This window comes from Tympanuchus pallidicinctus, unplaced genomic scaffold (assembly GCF_026119805.1).
Source record: "Tympanuchus pallidicinctus isolate F22 unplaced genomic scaffold, pur_lepc_1.0 scaffold24, whole genome shotgun sequence".
Lineage (NCBI taxonomy): Eukaryota > Metazoa > Chordata > Aves > Galliformes > Phasianidae > Tympanuchus > Tympanuchus pallidicinctus.
The window spans coordinates 4225867-4241876 of NW_026294741.1; the positions used below are offsets into that span (position 1 = coordinate 4225867).

Below are 16010 nucleotides of genomic sequence, written 5' to 3' on the forward strand. Positions count from 1 at the left end.
CCCCCTGCACATCCCACGGGGTTCTCCTGCCCCATTTAAGGGCTCCCCCCTCATTCAGCTCTGCATGACCCCCGCTGCCTGGAGCTCTATGGGGGCTGGGGGTGGGGCTGCACTGACCCTTTCACCCTCTTAACTTGGCAGTTGCCCCGAAGGAAGGAAGGAAGGGGGGGCAGGGAGGGGAAGGAGGAGGATAGATGGGAGCACCCCCAGCTCCTACCGGGGGCTGGGATGGGGGAGGCTCGGAGTCCGTGCCTGCCGCCCGGCGCGGATGGGGGGTGGGTACCGCACGGAGCCCCGGTGCCGGGGGGGTCGGGGCGGGGCGGGGCGGGGCGAGGTTATGTAAGGCGGCGATTAACGGGGCCGGGCCGGGCGGCGGCGCGATGGGAGCAGCCAGCAGCGGGTCCGGCCCGGGGCCCCCCCAGGTGCGTGAGGTGGCCCCGACGGCGTCCCCGCGTCCCCCTATCCGATGTCTGACCCCGACCCGCTGACGGCGGCCCCCCCGGTTCCGTAGGGCCGAGCCGTGGGGTCGTGGGTGCGGGCGCTGCTCCGCCGGAGCGGGTCGGTCCAGGGGCCGGTGCCGGTACCGGGACTCGCTGTGGCCGCCGAGGAGCCGCCGTTCCCGGGGTGGCCGCTGCCGCAGCTCGTCTCGCTCTTCCTGCCGGAGTTCCCCGTTCGCCCCTCCGCCCGGCAGCAGCAGCTCAAGGTGCCGTCCGGGGACAGATGCAGCGCACCGGGGAATCCTTCTGCTTCACCGGGGACTCCGCGCGTCCCGCGTGCCTCCCGACGGGTCCCCTCGCGCCCTGTGCCCGCCCTGTTGATGTCCTACCGGGATTTCCGAGCGTCCTGTTCGGGTCCCCGTGCGGTCGGTGCCTTTCAGCGAGGTTTCTGCGCTCCCTACGAGGTCCCCGTGCATCCTTACAGCAGTCCGCGACCGTCTCACCGAATCCCTTTCTCCTCCCGTCTGGCTCCCCCCTGTGCGTTCCCTCTGCGCCCCGTGTGCCCCACACTGCGATGCCCCCATCCCTCGTGTCCCCATCCTCTACGTCCCCCCTTGTGCCCTATTGTGTACCTCAAGGACTTTATTTCCACCCCCCCCTGCCCTGTGCCACTCACCCACCCAGGGGGGGTGTACTCCTCATCATTCCATAGCGTGTACAGCTCCTGTCCCCCCCCTCCTCCCAGATCCTGGGCTTGGTGGCCAAAGGCTCCTTCGGTACCATCCTAAAAGTGTTGGACTGCGGGCGAGAGAAGGTCTGCGCCGTGAAGGTGGGTGCTGCCCCATGGCCTGGGGCTTTCATGCTGTCCCAGGGACCCCCCCCACCCCCCCATCCTGACAGTCCCTCTTCCAGGTCGTGCCCAAAGTGGAGGTGCTGCGCCGTGACACCCTTAAGCAGTGCAAGGAAGAAGTCAGCATCCAGGTTAGGGGAGAGAAGGGGGAGTTGGGGGGGGCACAGGGAGGGATCCCCCCCTCCCAGGTGCCGCTCACCCTCTCCGCTTTGTATCCCCAGAGACAGGTCAGGCACCCGTTTGTCCACGGCCTTGGGGACAGCTGGCAGGGCCAGCGCCACCTCTTCATCAGTGAGTGACCATCTGCCCGCAGGCTCCCCCCAGCCCCCCCCTGCTCTGCCTGTGCACGTGTTCCCACTGCCTGCACACGTGTTTTCCCCCCCCTTGCACGTTCTGCACGCTGCCCGCGGGGACTCAGCATCAGGCTGCTGCCTCCCAACCCTCACCCACTGCAGGGACAGCAATGGGACGATGGGGAAAAAGGCCACCATTGTTACAGCTCTGGTGGCTCTGTGCCACCGCTGGGCCCATAGGGTTTGTGCAGATCTGTGAGCCCCAAGGGTCGTGTCACCTTGGTGCCCGTGTAGCCACAGTGCTTGTGCCACCTTTGTGACCATGTGCTTGCAGTGCAAGCGGGCACGTCCTTGTGTCACCTTCATGCCCACATGGCCACAGCACTTGTGCCTCCTTCATGACCGTGTGGTCACAGTACATGCACCTCTTTTGAGCCCATGTGTCCACACTGTTGTGCCCCCTCCATGCCCATGTAGCCACAGTTCTCATGCTACTTTCACGGCCGCGTGCCTGTGATGTTTGCATCGCCCATACATTTGCAGTGCTTGTGCTGTCTTTGTGCCCATGTGGCCACATGGTCTGTGTATCCCTGTGCCTGTATCACCTTGGGCACAGTGCTTGCAAGCTCCCTGTGCTCACATAGCTCTGATGCCCAGAAGATCCCAGTCCGTGTGCCACCTCCCCACCCCTACAGCCCCACCTTGGTGCCTGCGTGGCTCCAGGTAAGGGTGCTGTGACCCATCCTGGCAGTGTGCACCTACTGCAGCACTGGGGACCTGCACGCACTGTGGCGTGCAGCTGGGCGCTTCACCGAGGCCACCGTCCGCCTGTTTGCTGCCGAGCTGGTCCTGGTGCTGGGTGAGTGGGGGCTCAGCCCCCTCTGAGGGTGGCAATCGGCACGGTGTAAGGAGGGGACGCCCAGTCTCTGACAGCTCCATCTTGTCCCCAGTGTACCTCCACGACCTGGGCATCGTGCACAGAGATGTGAAGGTGAGTGATAGCGGGGAGGGGGGACAAAAAGGCATTGTGGATCTCTGCAGCCCCTCGCATGGAGGCCCACCCCAGAGCTTGTTTTATTTCAGATGGAAAACATCCTCCTGGATGAGAGAGGTGAGGGCCTGGTGGCATTGGTGCGGGGACATCCTGTGCATGGGAACGTCCCATCCATAGGGTCACCCCCTCCATGGGCCCCTCCTCTTGCACTGTTTTGCCCCCCAGGGCATCTCAAACTCGCTGACTTTGGCCTCTCCAGACACCTGCGCTGCGGTGAGCGGGCACACACCATCTGTGGCACTCTGCAGTACATGGGTAAGGGGACAGCTTAGGGGGGGATGAAGGCAGAAGGATGGAGGCTCACTACCCAACCCACTCACCTCCTCATCCCTGCAGCCCCAGAGGTGCTGAGCGGGGGTCCCTACAGCCACGCAGCTGACTGGTGGTCCCTGGGTGTGCTGCTCTTCGCCTTGGCCAGTGGGGAGGTGAGAACTGCGGGGTGATGATGGCCTTAGGGTACCGCATGGAGCCCCTAAGCCTGCTCCTTGCCCCCCCCCAGTTTCCAGTGCCGCCAGCGAGGGACCACGTGGCCATGCTGGAGCGTGTCAAAGAGAGCAGCTACGCGACCCCCCCTGCGCTCAGCCCTGCGCTGAGCCGACTGCTGGCTGAGGTAACCCCAACCCTTGGGCTGAGTGTCCCCAGCGCTGTCCCCCTCGTGGCTCACCGTCCTCCCTCTGTTGCCAGCTGTTGTGCCACAACCCCCTTCGCCGCCTGCGTTACCTCCACCACTTCCAGGGCCACCCTTTTTTCCGGGGGCTGCCTTTCGACGCCGAGCTTCTGCAAAAGGATCCGGTGGCCTTGGCTGTGGCTCCACGCCCCAGCGAGCAGCCTCTGCCCGACCCTGACACGTTTGACGACTTCGACTGCGACCTCACCGCCGCCCCCCCGAACCGGCCGTGGCCTGGTTGAGCCTCCGCTGGAGGGACCCCGGAACCACGGAGGGACCCCCGCACCACTCAGGGACACCCCCCTTCCCTCTGTACCTCTTCCTACGGGAGCAATAAACCCAGACCCGACGGTAATGCTGTGGGTGTCTCCTGCAGGGCTGCGCACCGAGGGCAGGGGCTGGGGGGGCAACGTACAAAGCTGAGCTCCCCGCTCCGCGCTGCGCAGCACGCCCGCAATTCCCGCGCGGGTGGGCGTGGTCACTGAGAAACCACGCCCACGTGGCACGTAACCACGCCCACAAATGACGTAGCCCCGCCCCCATCGCGGGACCAATCAGAGCCACGCGTTGTTTTCAAATGGGCGGCGGGGAGCGGCTCGGCGGATGCGCGGCCATGCGGGGAGCGCGCGTCAAATCCGTGAGTGCGGGGAACGAGGGGGGGGGGGGTGGCTTCGGGGGTCCCGGTCCCGGTCCTGCAGCCGCTTTTTACCCGACCGAGTGTCCGGTATGACAGTAGAGACGGCTCCGCTGGGTGGCTGGGGGTCCCGGTAGCGGTTCTAGGGGCGGTTGGAGGGTTGGATGCAGCGCCGTTCGGTCCGTGCTGGGGGGGGTGCGGTGGTTCCGGTGCTGACCCCCCGGTGCCCGTTCCCCAGGCACAACGGCGGCCCCTGCAGGAGCTGCGGCTGCAGCAGGGAGCGGAGCGTACCAACATCACCCCGCTGCTCCGCCGCTTGCGGCTCAAGGTCGGTGCGGTGGCGGGGTGGAGATGGAAGGGAGCGTACAGGAGCTGGGGGTACCTGGGGGGAGTTCAGGGTATGGGCGAGTAGACTGGGGAGTTTAGGGAGGGGAATGGGATACGGGTGTGGGGATGAGCTGGAGGGCAGCTGTGGAGTTTACAGGGTATGGGGCACTGGAGGAAATGGGTGGGGGTATGGAGGTACAGGGGTAGGGCGAGGGGCTGCCCTGATTCCTCTCCCCTCCGTTCTCTAGGACCACGATGGCAGCACTCCTGTGCCCCGCACCCGGTGCCCCCCTGGTCGTGTTGCCCCTGGGCTCCCCCGCACTGCTGTCCCATGCTCCCCCTGCCGCATTGACTTCAGCCCCCAGAAGATCCCCCTGGAGCCCTTAGGCAGTGCCACCCCAGACCCCGTCAGCATTTCGGAACCCTCTGGCCATGCCACCCTTGTTAAAGATGCCCCAGAGCCCCCAGATGATGTCACCTCAGTGCCTGACACCCTGGTGCCCTCAGATGATGCTCCCCAAGAATCCAGCCCCCCAGAGACCCCCAGCAGGGCCCCCCAAGAGCCCCATGGCAGTGCCCCAGTGCCCTTCTTCCCATTCTCTCCCAGCCTCCTCCCCCCACTGCCTCCCTCTCCAGACCACCCCAGCAGCACTTCCTTGGAGCTGCGTACTCCTGACCCTGCTGGCAGCAGCTCCGTGGGGCCCTGCACTCTGGACACCCCTGGCAGCCCCTCCCCGGGCCCCCCAGGCACCTCTACCCCACAGGATACTCCATTCCGTAGGTGGCGAGCGCCACCCCCTGATCTCTCCTGCAGCCCCGTGGCTTCCCAACCTTTGGCTGAGAATGGGGATGCGGGTACTCCTCCACATCACAGTACCTTGGGGATGGCTGGATCCCCAAGCCCTGCCCCACCAGAGCAGTGCTCCCCCCAGATTGAGGCAGTGGGGTCAGAGCCTGTAGACTCAGCAGTGGCAGCCACCCCAGTGTCTTTGTCTGAGCCATCCCTGGGGGCTGTGTCCTGGATAATGCCACTGGTGTGGCTGGAGAGGACCCTCCCTGCCTCGTCCCTGCTGGAGTCCCTGCGGCACAGCCTCCCCCTGTCTGTGTCGTGGCGGGATGCTGGCACCAATGTCACCCCAGTGCCTACTACAGCTGTCAGTACTGGTGTCACCCCAGTGCCCACTGTGTCTATGGGTACCACCGTAACCCCAGTGTCCACTGTACCTGTGGGGAGCAGCGTCACCCCAGTGCCAACCATGGCTGCAGGCACCACCGTCACCCCAGTGCCCACTGGATCCATTGGCACCAATGTCACCCCGGTATCCACTGGATCCATTGCCACCAATGTCACCCCAGTGCCCACTGGATCCATTGGCACCAGTGTCACCCCAGTGCCCACCATGGCTGTGGGCACCAGTGTCACCCCAGTGCTCACTGTATCTATGGGCACCACCATGACCCCGGAGGAGAGGAGTGCTGGCACATCCATACCTGCTGGTGCCAAGGACAGCGCTGCTGAGACCGACTCTCTGCTCTGGCAGTACGTGTCCCTGCTGGGTATGGGGATGGGCTCCCAGGCCGTGTCCCATTCCCAACCACCAGGGCTCCTTTTGTCCACAGCTGTCCCCGGGAGCAGCTGCGTTCGCTGCCACGAGCAGAGCTGGAGGGACGGCTGGAGAGCACCCTGATCATCATTGAGGCCCTCTCACTGCAGCTGCGTGACTGGCAGGACTGCCAGCGCCCACTCCCTGCAGTGGGGCCAGCGGGGCAGAGGGATGCACACACTCAGACTGATGTCACTCGGCCCCAGGGGGTGAGTGAGTGTCCCCTCCTGCAGGGCTGCATCCCACCGCGTGCAGGAAGGGCTTGGGATCAGCATGGTGCTTGGCATGGGGTTGGAGTGCTGGTGTAGAAGTGCTGTTGGGGCACACATCCTGCCCTGCCTTTAGGAGGAGGGGATTTACCACGACCTCTACGTGGAGCTGCGGAGGAAGGCGCAGGCTGTGCAGCGGCAGCGTGGAGCAGAGCAGGAGTTGGCACAGCAGCTGGTGCGGGCAGCAGAGGCAATGGTGCGTTGGGGTGTACGGGATTTGGGCACTGCCACCCCCAGTGCCATCGGTGCCCTCATCGTCCCTTCCTCAGGATGCATGGACTGGGCAGCGCCGTGCGCTGTGGGATGTTGCAGACACCGCTCTGCAGGGCATGAAGAAAGACCACGCAGCACTGGAGCAGGAGGTGAGTGCAGGGGCACGGAGGTGGCTCTGGGGATGTGGGTGAAGGAGGTGGCAGATGGCAGCTGGAGGAGGGCTGCCGTCCCTTTGCAGCGGCTGCAGGTGCGTGCCATGGTGTCCCGGTGCGAGGCGGTGCTGCGCGCTGTGCCCGGAAAGCTGCAGAGCTGCCTGCAGGAGCGGGATGCTGCACAGCAACACGCGGATGAAGCCCTTCGTGCTAAGCAGGAGGTAACGTGTCCCACGTGGGGACGCTGCTATCCCCACCCAGGGATGGGGGGTGATGTGCCCTGAGCTGTGCCACCCCTTTTTTGCAGAGCGATGGTTTCCTGGAGGCGTTCCGTTCCCACGCTGCTGCCCAGATTGGTGCCCGCACGCAGAGCCTGGAGCTGCAGCAGGAGCTGAGCACGCTGCTGGCAGCTGCTGTCCAACAGCAGGTATGCTGTGTCCTCCACACCCGGCGGGGTTCGTAGCCCTGGCTTAGGGCTGTGCTCCAAGCGACCCCCGTGGCAACGCTCCCTGCTTTCCTCTCCTCTAGGTGTCCCTGGCTGCAGAGGCTCAGCCCTTCCGGGAATTCATAGACGTGACCTTTGCCAACCTCCAGGAGGAGCGAGGAGCGCTGGATGGAGAGGTGAGGGCTGTCCCGACATGGTGCCACCCATTTCACCAGCACTCAGCTCACCCTGGGGCTGTCCTGTCCCTTTGTAGAGGGAGCAGGTGCGTGCCCTGGTGTCTCGCTGCATGACTGCGCTGCGGGACGTCCCCACCAAGCTGCACAGCTGCCTGCAGGAGCGGGATGCTGCGCTGCAACGGGTGGAGGAAGCCCTCCAAGCCAAGAAGGAGGTAATGGGGCCACCGAGTGCACAGATCAGCAATTCCAGATACAGAAGGGGATTTGTGGGGGCTGTCCTATGGAGGACATGGGGAACGGAGCACACGAGTGCTCTCTGATGTGTGGGATCCTCTGGGTTAACCCCGCATCTATATAGGTGTCCCAGCAGCTGGAGGAAACCCTGGAGGCTCTGCAGGATGCGGTGGCCCAGGGGGAGCAGCTGGCAGTCACCAACTCACGCCTCAGCACAGGTAGTGGGGAGGGGGAAGGGCACAATAGGGGGGTGGCAGTGGAGAGTGTGGGGTGTCTCTGTGCTCACAGCTCTTCACCTACAGACCTGAGCACGGTGATGAAGCAGCTGGCCAGCCTGCAGCAGGAGCAGGACGCGCTGCAGCAGGACTACGAGGAGCAGAAGGAGATGATGAGCCGGTGGGTCTGCACCCCTGGCACCTCGCCCTGCCCCATCAAAGCCCCTCTCAACACCCCCAGCCCACCCCTTGGGGTGACCCCCTTTCCCCCCACGGCTTATCCCCATCCATCCCTTGGCGTCAGGCTGACCAAGGAGCGGGATGTTCTGCAGCGGGAGCGCCAGGAGCTGCAGGAAGCAGCAGAGTGCCGGGAGGTAAGAGCCAGGGCGCACGGCACGTGGCACGGTGTCACATGTCCCCACTGGTAGGTGGCAGCCGGCCAGCAGAGCCAGCAGCCCACGGCGCTGACAGCCCGCACGTAGGGCTGCACGCACAGTGTTGCCCAGGATAATTCCCCCAGCTGTGTGTGCCGTGCGTGTCCCATGCTTTTGGGGGGCTTGGCTGGCTGCCCTTGGTTGAATAGGACCGTGCAGGAGGTGCTCATGGCTGTGTTTATTGTTCCCCCCAACTCCTACCTTATCCTGCAGTTTCTGGACCAGGAGAACCGCATGTCCCGCAGGCAGCTGATGGAGGTGGAAGCCAAGCTGCAATCCACGCTGGCTGAGCTGCAGGAGTGCAGCCTGCAGCACGAGGAGCTGCTAGAAGCCCACCAGGGCCTGCAGTATGACTTTGTGCTTCCTCCTGCTACCCGAGCCCTTGGGGTTGGGCAAACAGTCCCATTGCGTGCATGGGGGGAGGGAGGCACAGCTTTAGGCAAAGCAGCTCCGGCTGAGGGCAGTAATTCAGGTTGGGGAACTCAGTAGTGCCGGTTTTGCACCCTTTGGGGCATGGGTGGAGGTGGTCGTGGTGGGAGCGTGGGGTCGTTGAGGTTGGAGAAAGCCTTAAAGCAAATCAAGTCCCGCCCCAACCTGTCCTGCCTCCGGGTTGGGATGAGTTGCTCACATTGTTTCCCCCCCTGCAGGGAGGAACGAGCAGCCTTGCAAAAGGAGCTGGAGAGCACCAAGGCGGAGCTGCAGGACTTGCAGCTCAAGAGGGACAGGGTGTCCTGGTGCTCAGCAGGCATTGCTGAGAGCAAGGCGAGGCTGCAGAAGCTGGCTGACTGCCTGCGAGCCGCCCTGCCTCAGCAGGTGGGACCCTCTTATGGGGGCAAGAGGGCACACGTGCCATCAGAGCACCCCCAGCACCACATCCCCTCCTTCCCATAGGATGATGATGATGAGGTCCCATCGAGGAGCAAGACCTGGACTCCAGGCTGGAGGACCCCCCGTGGGCCCTGGACCCCCCACAGCAGTGCTTGGACCCCCGTGTGCCGCACACCTGCCCATCACACACCGCACCGTGCCAGGGGGTCCTTTGTAGGCAGTGTTTTGAAGGCGGTGTCAGGAAGAGGTGAGGCTCTGGGGGTCCCCAGGTTGTGGGGCTGGTCTTGGACCCCCTAGGGGGGGCATCTCTTCCTGGACTCTCCTCCGTGCACTCTGCCCTTCTGCAGATGGTGATGAAGGCACTGGATGTGAGAGCCTATCTGCCAGGGATAGGGCTGTATCCACACCGAAGCCCCCAGGTATCACACTGTCCCTGCCCCTCACATCCTCAGCGTGTCCCCCCACCACCCTGCTGAGCAGCCCCCCGCCCGCAGAGCCCGAGGATGGTCTGATGGAGCAGGCAGCTGAGCTGCGGGCCGTGGTGTCTGACCTCTCTGTGCTGAGCTCCCGCATGCAAGAGTTGGAGCAGAGCGAGTTCAGGGCGCTGCAGGCAGAGATGTGAGTCCGGGGGGGGGGCTGCAGTGGGGAGGTTTGGGTCTGGGGTGGGGGGGGGCTTACATGGAATTTGGTAATGGGGGCATGGGCACTTCCCTTTGCCCTGCTGCTGCTCCAAAGTGAGCTGGTGGGCACGGGTTGACCTTCCCAACTGGGGACAGCCATATGAGGGGTTTTGATGCACTGTGATCTTCCACCTGTTCAGCCCCATTGTGTCCCCTCTCCCTCCCCCCATCCAGCTGTGACCTGCAGCTTCAGCTGGAGAAGGTGACAACTGAGAGCCAGGAGCGGATGGACACTCAGGCTGCCAGCATTGCCAAGCTGAACAAGGCACTGCAGGGCAAGCTGCAGGTGAGGCCTCCCCCCACCCCAGAACTGGGCCAGGGCAGAGCTGAACTGGGTTGGGCTGGGATCTGGGACAGCAGGATCTGGGTGACCTCAAATGTGAGGGTGCCATTGGGGTGTGGGGGGGGGCATAGCTTGACCCCGCTCCCTGACCCTGCAGAACGAGAAGGAGCTGCAGGACGTTGTGAAACAGCAGGAAGCGAAGATGCTGCAACTCATTGACAAGAGTGAGGAGGTGATGGTACGTGCAGGGCTGCAGCGGGGTGGTAACCCACACCTTGGGTGGGGGGACAGCAATGGGACCCCCCTCACTGCCCCACTGCCTCCCTTTGCAGAGGCTGCAGGAGGAGGTGACCCAGCTGAAGCGCTCGCTGCAGCGTGCAGAGACTGAGGCCAAGGTGCTGTGGGAGGAGATGAGAGGACAGGAGGCCAAGGGGGTCTCAGCCCACGTGCAGGAGCGCGTCCTGCTGCGGCAGGAGGTGGGTATGGAGGTCAGGGTTGTGGGGCCGGGTCCTCCTGCAGCCCCTTGGTGCAGGTAGGAGTGCAGAGCGCCCATCCTTGCTCCGCTTGCAGGTGGATAAGCTGCGCTTGCTGCTGCTGGAGAAGGAAGACGAGAATGTGGTGGTGTCAGGGAATTACCTGGAGCAGGTATGGGGTAGGGGGGAGACACTCCGCTGCTCCCTCTTCCCAGGGCTGTGTCCTTATGGCCTCACCCCATTGCAGGTGCGAGGGTTGGAGCTGAGGCTCAGCCATGCACAAAAGATGCTGCGGAACCACGAGGAGCTGCGGGAGACAGTGAAGGAGGTGAGGTGATCCCAGCATCTTTGCTCCCGTCCCTCTGGGAGCTGCAGCAGTACCTCCAATCTCCTAACCCTGCTCCTGTTTCCCAGGTCCTGCTGTCCCTCCCCGAGGTGCCCCCAGAGCTCGGCGCCCTCCTGCAGCACCTGGGGTTGAAGCCAAACAGCGAGAAAGCTCCAGCTCTGCTGTAACCCACAAGCGTGAAACGTTGCCATTCTTAACACCATCGTTATTTATTGAATAAAGTTTGTTGACATTCACCCTGTCCCCTGCCTGGGGACACCCCATGCCCCCCCCCCCCTCCCATGGATGTGCTTCCCCCCTGGTGCTGCTCTCAATAAGGCTCCGTGTTCCCAAAGCTCCCACCCCATCTGACCCAGCTTCCCTCCCCAGGGCCCCCGCTCCTCCTCCTGGCCTAGATTTACCCCCCCTTCCCCCCCCCGCTGCTTTGGGGCATACGGGGAGGGGATGGGAAGCTGCATCCTGCCCCCCCCCCCCCCCCCCGCGACCTGTTGCATGGGGATGTGTTACTCCCTGGGGGGGGGGGGGGGAAATCCCATAGGTCTCCTTTTTCCCTACATAGAGCATCTCCCACAGGATCTGCCGTTCCCAACTCCAAAGATGCTCCCTGTGCCCTCCCCCCTCGCAGCCCAAAATAGCAGCACTCCAACAAGTGTGGCGCTCTGATTTTTCACGTCCTGCAGGCACTTGGGGTCACCTTCCTTTGCCCTCATTGACCCACGCCGGTATTTACTGCCTGTGTGGGTGGCACTGCTGCCGCTGTGACCCCGCTGCTGTGGGAGTGGATGTGACCCATGGATCCATGGGGTGGGGTGTGCACAGCTTTGGGATGATGATGATGATGATGGGGGGGGTTGAGGGGGGAGCATGTGCTGCCTGCCCTGGATTAGGGCCACACCAGTGCTGAGCCCTCCTTTTACGGATTCAGCAGCACTCAGTCCTGGCAGCCATCCCCTGGGGCGAGTGGGGACGCTGCTATTGTCCCTGTGCCGGTTTGGGGCGGCTCTGCTGGGACCTGAGGGGTGGGGGCTGTTCTCTGTGTGGGGCTCCCATACTGTGCTGAGTCTCTGTGGGGCTGGGGAGTACGGGGGTCCTTGCATGAGGATGTGGGGGTCCCTAGGAGCCGCAAGGGGTGGTGTGGGGGCTCCCATCCCATGGGGTGAGTGGCACAAGGGGTCCCTGTGCTGGGGGGGGTCACAGCAGGATCCCTAATAGTGGTAGAGAGTGGCCTAGGTGTGCCCCACAATGGCAAGGGGGGGGGTGTCTTTGGGTGTCCCATCCGTGGTATGAATGGCAGAAGGGGGTCTTTGCCTTGGGGGGAGGGGTCCCTTATAGCAGCAGGGTGTGACAGTGAGGCCCTGTCCCGCGGGTGACATTGCTTTGTCACTTCCCCGAACACTTGAGGAAGTGACACGGCGGTGGCACTGCTGCCTCCCCATCCCGGTGGGAAGGGGGATCCCCGACGGCAAAGCGGGGCGGCACAGGGGGGTCCTCAGTCGTAACCGATCGCTTCGGGGACCCCGAGAGCAACACGTGGGAGGGGGACACACGCTTTGGGGGGGGTTAGGAAGCGCCACCGCTGCGGTGGCGGCGAGGCGGGGCTGCGCGGGGGGGGGGGGGAAGGGGGCTGGTCCTACCGGGTGCCGCCCGCCGGGCCCGCCCCATCGGTCACGTAGCTCTGCGGCATCGCAGCCCCATTTACCGCGGGGCCGGAGCTCTCAGCCCGCAGTTCCGTACCCGTCGTCACCGGTCCCGCACGGTAAGTGGGGAGCCGGGAACGGGGAACCGGGATCTGGGTCCGGGGTGGATTACGGGGCGCTGCCGGGAGGGACCGACGGAAGGAGCGGCCGCCCGGACGGCTGCTGTGTGCGGTGCGATCGGTACCGCGGGGCTCCCGGGATGGGGAGAGGAATTCGGGCAGAGGGGTTCGCGGGTATGGGGGGGCTGCAGGGGGCGCGGGGCACCTCCTGAGCCGGTACGATGCATGTACTGCCCGGAGGGGACCGGCCTGGGGGCAGCGCGTTGCCGTTCCCACGTTGTCCTCATCCCGGAGCATCCCCGACTTTGGGGTCTCCCACTTTCGAGATCTCCTCACCTCTGGGGTATCCGTATCACGACGCATCCCCATCCCATCCCCGGCACCCAGCAGTCTTCCCACGCCCCAAACCCCCCAGGGGTACCCCTCTGCCTTCTTACCCCCATCCCCACTTATTCCCATGCCCCGTACCCCCTTGCCCCGCTCCGAGCCCCCCCCCCCCCAATCCGTTCTCCCTCAAGATGGCTGGGCTGGGGGCGGGCGAGCAGGCAGCAAAATGGCTGGGAGCTCTCCGGCATCCTCCATGAGGCGCTGCCCCGCTCGGGACTTATGCAACGTGACCCTATGGGGGGCCACGTGCCCTGGGCTGGGGATTGGGGAGGGGGCGAAGGGGGATTCCGGGGGTCCCAATCCCTGTAGGGTGCGGGCTCGTGGTGCGCACGGGGGGGGTGGGGGGGGGGGTTGGCGGTGGCGGTGCGTGACTCAGCCCTCGTCCGCCGGCAGGCAGCACCATGACGCACCAATACCCCGCGCTCACAGCCGAGCAGAAGAAGGAGCTGTCGGACATCGCGCTGCGCATCGTGGCCCCGGGAAAGGGCATTTTGGCCGCCGATGAATCCGTGGGTCAGTGAGGGGTTGAGAGCCGGAGGGGTGATGGGGGAGAAAGGGGGGGGGATCCGTCCTGTAGTGCTTCCCCTGTGGGTGACGGTGCTGGGTGCCCGCAGGGAGCATGGCCAAGCGCCTCAACCAGATTGGGGTGGAGAACACGGAGGAGAACCGCCGGCTGTACCGTCAGATCCTGTTCAGTGCCGACAGCAGGGTGAAGAAGTGCATCGGGGGGGTCATTTTCTTTCACGAGACCATGTACCAGAAGGCTGACGATGGCACTCCCTTCGTCCAGATGATCAAAGATAAGGGCATCGTTGTGGGCATCAAGGTGGGGGCAGAATCTGGTGGTTTATTGGGTGCCTGGGGACGGTCGTGGGGGATCGATGTTCACCCTCCATTCATCCATCCATAGGTGGACAAAGGTGTCGTTCCGCTGGCCGGGACAGATGGGGAGACCACCACGCAGGGTAGGCGAAGCAAATGTGGGGTGAGGGGTGGGAGATTTGGGGCCGTGGGGCTGACGTGCTGCTCGGCAGGTCTGGATGGGCTGTCGGAGCGCTGTGCCCAGTACAAGAAGGATGGGGCTGACTTTGCCAAGTGGCGCTGCGTGCTGAAAATCAGTGATAATACTCCCTCTGCCCTGGCCATCATGGAGAACGCCAACGTCTTGGCCCGCTATGCCAGCATCTGCCAGCAGGTACGAATCTGCAGCTGGGCACCCTGTGGAGTGGATACTGACCCATGGGATGGGTATTGACTCACAGATGTTGCCCCATAGTGATGGGCACTGATGAATGTTGCTCTGTAGGGATAGATATCAACCTGTGGGTTGGGCGTTGGCCTTGGGATGAGTATCACCATAAGGGGCCAGGCATTGACCCGTGGGGCTGGGCATCAACACATAGGCTGGGTAATATCTCGTGGGGATGGGTATCTGCTCCTGGGACCAAACATTGCCCCGTGGAATGGACATCTTTGTTTGGGCCAGTCATCACTTGTGGGTCTAGGCATCACACCACAAGCATGAACGTTGCCTGTGGGGCCAAGAATTGACACTCCCAGAATGGGCATCACCCCCAGGTCTAGGCTTTGCCTTATGTTGCTACGGGACAAAAAATGTGCTTGCGATGCCATCTGCCTGGTGTTTGCAGAACGGTATTGTGCCCATCGTGGAGCCTGAGATCCTGCCTGATGGTGACCACGACCTCAAACGGTGCCAGTATGTGACAGAGAAGGTGAGCAGTGGGGCAGGCAGGGGGATGGGGATGTGCTGTGCCATCCCATGCCATGAAACTCCATGCTGTCTGTTCCCAGGTGCTGGCGGCAGTCTACAAGGCGCTGAGCGACCACCACGTCTACCTGGAGGGGACCCTGCTGAAGCCCAACATGGTGACACCTGGGCATTCCTGCCCCACCAAGTACAGCCCCGAGGAGATCGCCATGGCTACTGTCACTGCTCTGCGCCGCACCGTGCCCCCAGCCGTGCCAGGTACTGCCCTCAGGACATGGTGGAAACCGCAGGAAGGCGATGCCGTGCGGTCAGCTTGGTGCCATAATGCTGCTCTCTGCAGGTGTCACCTTCCTGTCTGGGGGCCAGAGTGAGGAGGAAGCCTCCATCAACCTCAATGCCATCAACACATGCCCTCTGGTGCGGCCGTGGGCCCTCACTTTCTCCTATGGGCGGGCACTGCAGGCATCAGCGCTCAGCGCCTGGCGTGGGCAGAGGGACAACGCCAATGCTGCCACCGAGGAGTTCGTCAAGCGTGCAGAGGTGATGGGGGATGGCCCCTGTGGGATGGGGTGCCAGTGTTTGTGCTCTATGGGGGTGCGAGGGCCAAGAATGAAGTCCTTATGGGTGGTGGGAACAGCAAGAATCAAGTCTGTGTAGACAGCGAGGGCACCAAGAAGGAAGGGTGGTGGGAACACCTGTCCCTGTGAGCAGTGGGAGCACCATGAATGAATTCCCCGTGGATGGTGGGAACATCAAGTCCAAAGTCCCTACAGGCGATGGAGAAGACACGTCCTTGTGGGTGACAGTGGAGACTGAGGGCTGCGTTTCTGCAGAAGGATCAGGACACCAAGGGCCGTATCCCTGTGGTTGGTGGAATGCTGATGTCTTTGGGGTGGGGGACACCTGGAGGTGGTGGAGGGCACTGAGGACCATGCCTATGGGGTGCCGGGGCTGTGCCCCATGGCCTGGTGCTTTCTCTTCCCACAGGTGAACGGTCTGGCAGCGCTGGGCAAGTATGAGGGCAGCGGGGACGACTCGGGGGCCGCCGGGCAGTCCCTCTACGTGGCCAACCACGCATACTGAGCCTCCAGTGGGCCCTGCTGGCCCCCGCCCCGGACCCCCCTGCCACTGCTCACACCACCCCGCTTCCACCCCAGCCACCCAGGGGAGGGGAAGGTGGCCCCAAAAGGATGAGGGGGAGGCCTGGGTCCCCCCAGAGGGAAAAGGGGGCTCTGGCCAGGCCAGGGTGGGGAGGGCCCGGCCGTGTGGAGGGCAGGAGGGGAGGCCTGGGGGTGCCCCTGCCCCAGCCGTAGCTTCGCAGTCCCGGTCAACGTCGCCCTCGGGACGCTCATGTCGTGTTCTCGTGTGCACCCCGTGTACCAAAATAGCCTAACAGCGAATAATAAACGGTAGAGACAGCGCTGCTGTGCCTGGCTTCTTGCTCCCACACACGCGATGAGCTGCGCCCGGCCTCAGCCCGCCGTGGGGCTGCTTGGGGGTGGGGGAGGAGCTCTGCTTCCTCGT

At 63.9% G+C, this 16010-nt stretch overlaps 3 protein-coding genes and 1 long non-coding RNA gene across 5 annotated transcripts; 3 read left to right on the forward strand and 1 right to left on the reverse strand.

Moving 5' to 3' along the window:
- Positions 1–351: 351 nt before the first annotated feature.
- RSKR (ribosomal protein S6 kinase related) lies at positions 352–3624 on the forward strand. Its single transcript, XM_052689056.1, has 12 exons — positions 352–422; positions 512–703; positions 1183–1266; positions 1350–1418; positions 1509–1578; positions 2332–2439; positions 2531–2571; positions 2664–2691; positions 2800–2889; positions 2971–3059; positions 3134–3244; positions 3319–3624. The coding sequence occupies exons 1-12, from the start codon at positions 381–383 to the stop codon at positions 3541–3543; spliced, it is 1149 nt and encodes a 382-aa protein (XP_052545016.1). The 5' UTR covers positions 352–380; the 3' UTR covers positions 3544–3624.
- On the reverse strand, positions 2760–3722 carry LOC128083604 (uncharacterized). Its single transcript, XR_008208127.1, has 4 exons — positions 3618–3722; positions 3299–3411; positions 2955–3066; positions 2760–2876 (listed from the first exon to the last, which is right to left on the reverse strand). It is a non-coding gene; the product is annotated as an uncharacterized LOC128083604 (long non-coding RNA).
- On the forward strand, positions 3722–10850 carry SPAG5 (sperm associated antigen 5). 2 transcript variants are annotated; one of them, XM_052689053.1, is made up of 24 exons: positions 3722–3938; positions 4174–4263; positions 4511–5802; positions 5883–6075; positions 6212–6331; positions 6405–6497; positions 6587–6721; positions 6808–6927; positions 7029–7121; positions 7199–7333; positions 7480–7573; positions 7658–7751; positions 7875–7944; positions 8218–8351; positions 8652–8817; positions 8896–9079; positions 9180–9251; positions 9327–9450; positions 9687–9798; positions 9953–10033; positions 10128–10271; positions 10366–10440; positions 10516–10596; positions 10683–10850. In XM_052689053.1, the coding sequence occupies exons 1-24, from the start codon at positions 3879–3881 to the stop codon at positions 10779–10781; spliced, it is 3861 nt and encodes a 1286-aa protein (XP_052545013.1). In that variant the 5' UTR covers positions 3722–3878; the 3' UTR covers positions 10782–10850. The 2 variants fall into 2 exon arrangements, with proteins under 2 accessions (XP_052545013.1, XP_052545014.1); XM_052689054.1 differs by lacking the exon at positions 6587–6721.
- Positions 10851–12232: 1382 nt separating this feature from the next.
- ALDOC (aldolase, fructose-bisphosphate C) lies at positions 12233–15906 on the forward strand. The gene is made up of 9 exons (XM_052688826.1): positions 12233–12370; positions 13151–13270; positions 13372–13583; positions 13668–13722; positions 13792–13952; positions 14407–14490; positions 14570–14744; positions 14827–15026; positions 15474–15906. The coding sequence occupies exons 2-9, from the start codon at positions 13159–13161 to the stop codon at positions 15567–15569; spliced, it is 1095 nt and encodes a 364-aa protein (XP_052544786.1). The 5' UTR covers positions 12233–12370; positions 13151–13158; the 3' UTR covers positions 15570–15906.
- The last annotated feature ends 104 nt before the right edge of the window (positions 15907–16010 follow it).

Bases quoted from the DNA above. Each gene is read 5' to 3' on its own strand.
- SPAG5 (XM_052689053.1), top strand. From the start codon at position 3,879: ATGGGCGGCGGGGAGCGGCTCGGCGGATGCGCGGCCATGCGGGGAGCG. The intron at 6,722-6,807 runs GTAACGTGTCCC...CCTTTTTTGCAG, and splicing joins CCCTTCGTGCTAAGCAGGAG to AGCGATGGTTTCCTGGAGGC. The intron at 10,034-10,127 runs GTACGTGCAGGG...CTCCCTTTGCAG, and splicing joins ACAAGAGTGAGGAGGTGATG to AGGCTGCAGGAGGAGGTGAC.
- RSKR (XM_052689056.1), top strand. From the start codon at position 381: ATGGGAGCAGCCAGCAGCGGGTCCGGCCCGGGGCCCCCCCAG. The intron at 1,579-2,331 runs GTGAGTGACCAT...CCATCCTGGCAG, and splicing joins CCAGCGCCACCTCTTCATCA to TGTGCACCTACTGCAGCACT. The intron at 2,692-2,799 runs GTGAGGGCCTGG...TTTGCCCCCCAG, and splicing joins CATCCTCCTGGATGAGAGAG to GGCATCTCAAACTCGCTGAC.
- ALDOC (XM_052688826.1), top strand. From the start codon at position 13,159: ATGACGCACCAATACCCCGCGCTCACAGCCGAGCAGAAGAAGGAGCTG. The intron at 13,723-13,791 runs GTAGGCGAAGCA...GCTGCTCGGCAG, and splicing joins TGGGGAGACCACCACGCAGG to GTCTGGATGGGCTGTCGGAG. The intron at 15,027-15,473 runs GTGATGGGGGAT...CTCTTCCCACAG, and splicing joins AGTTCGTCAAGCGTGCAGAG to GTGAACGGTCTGGCAGCGCT.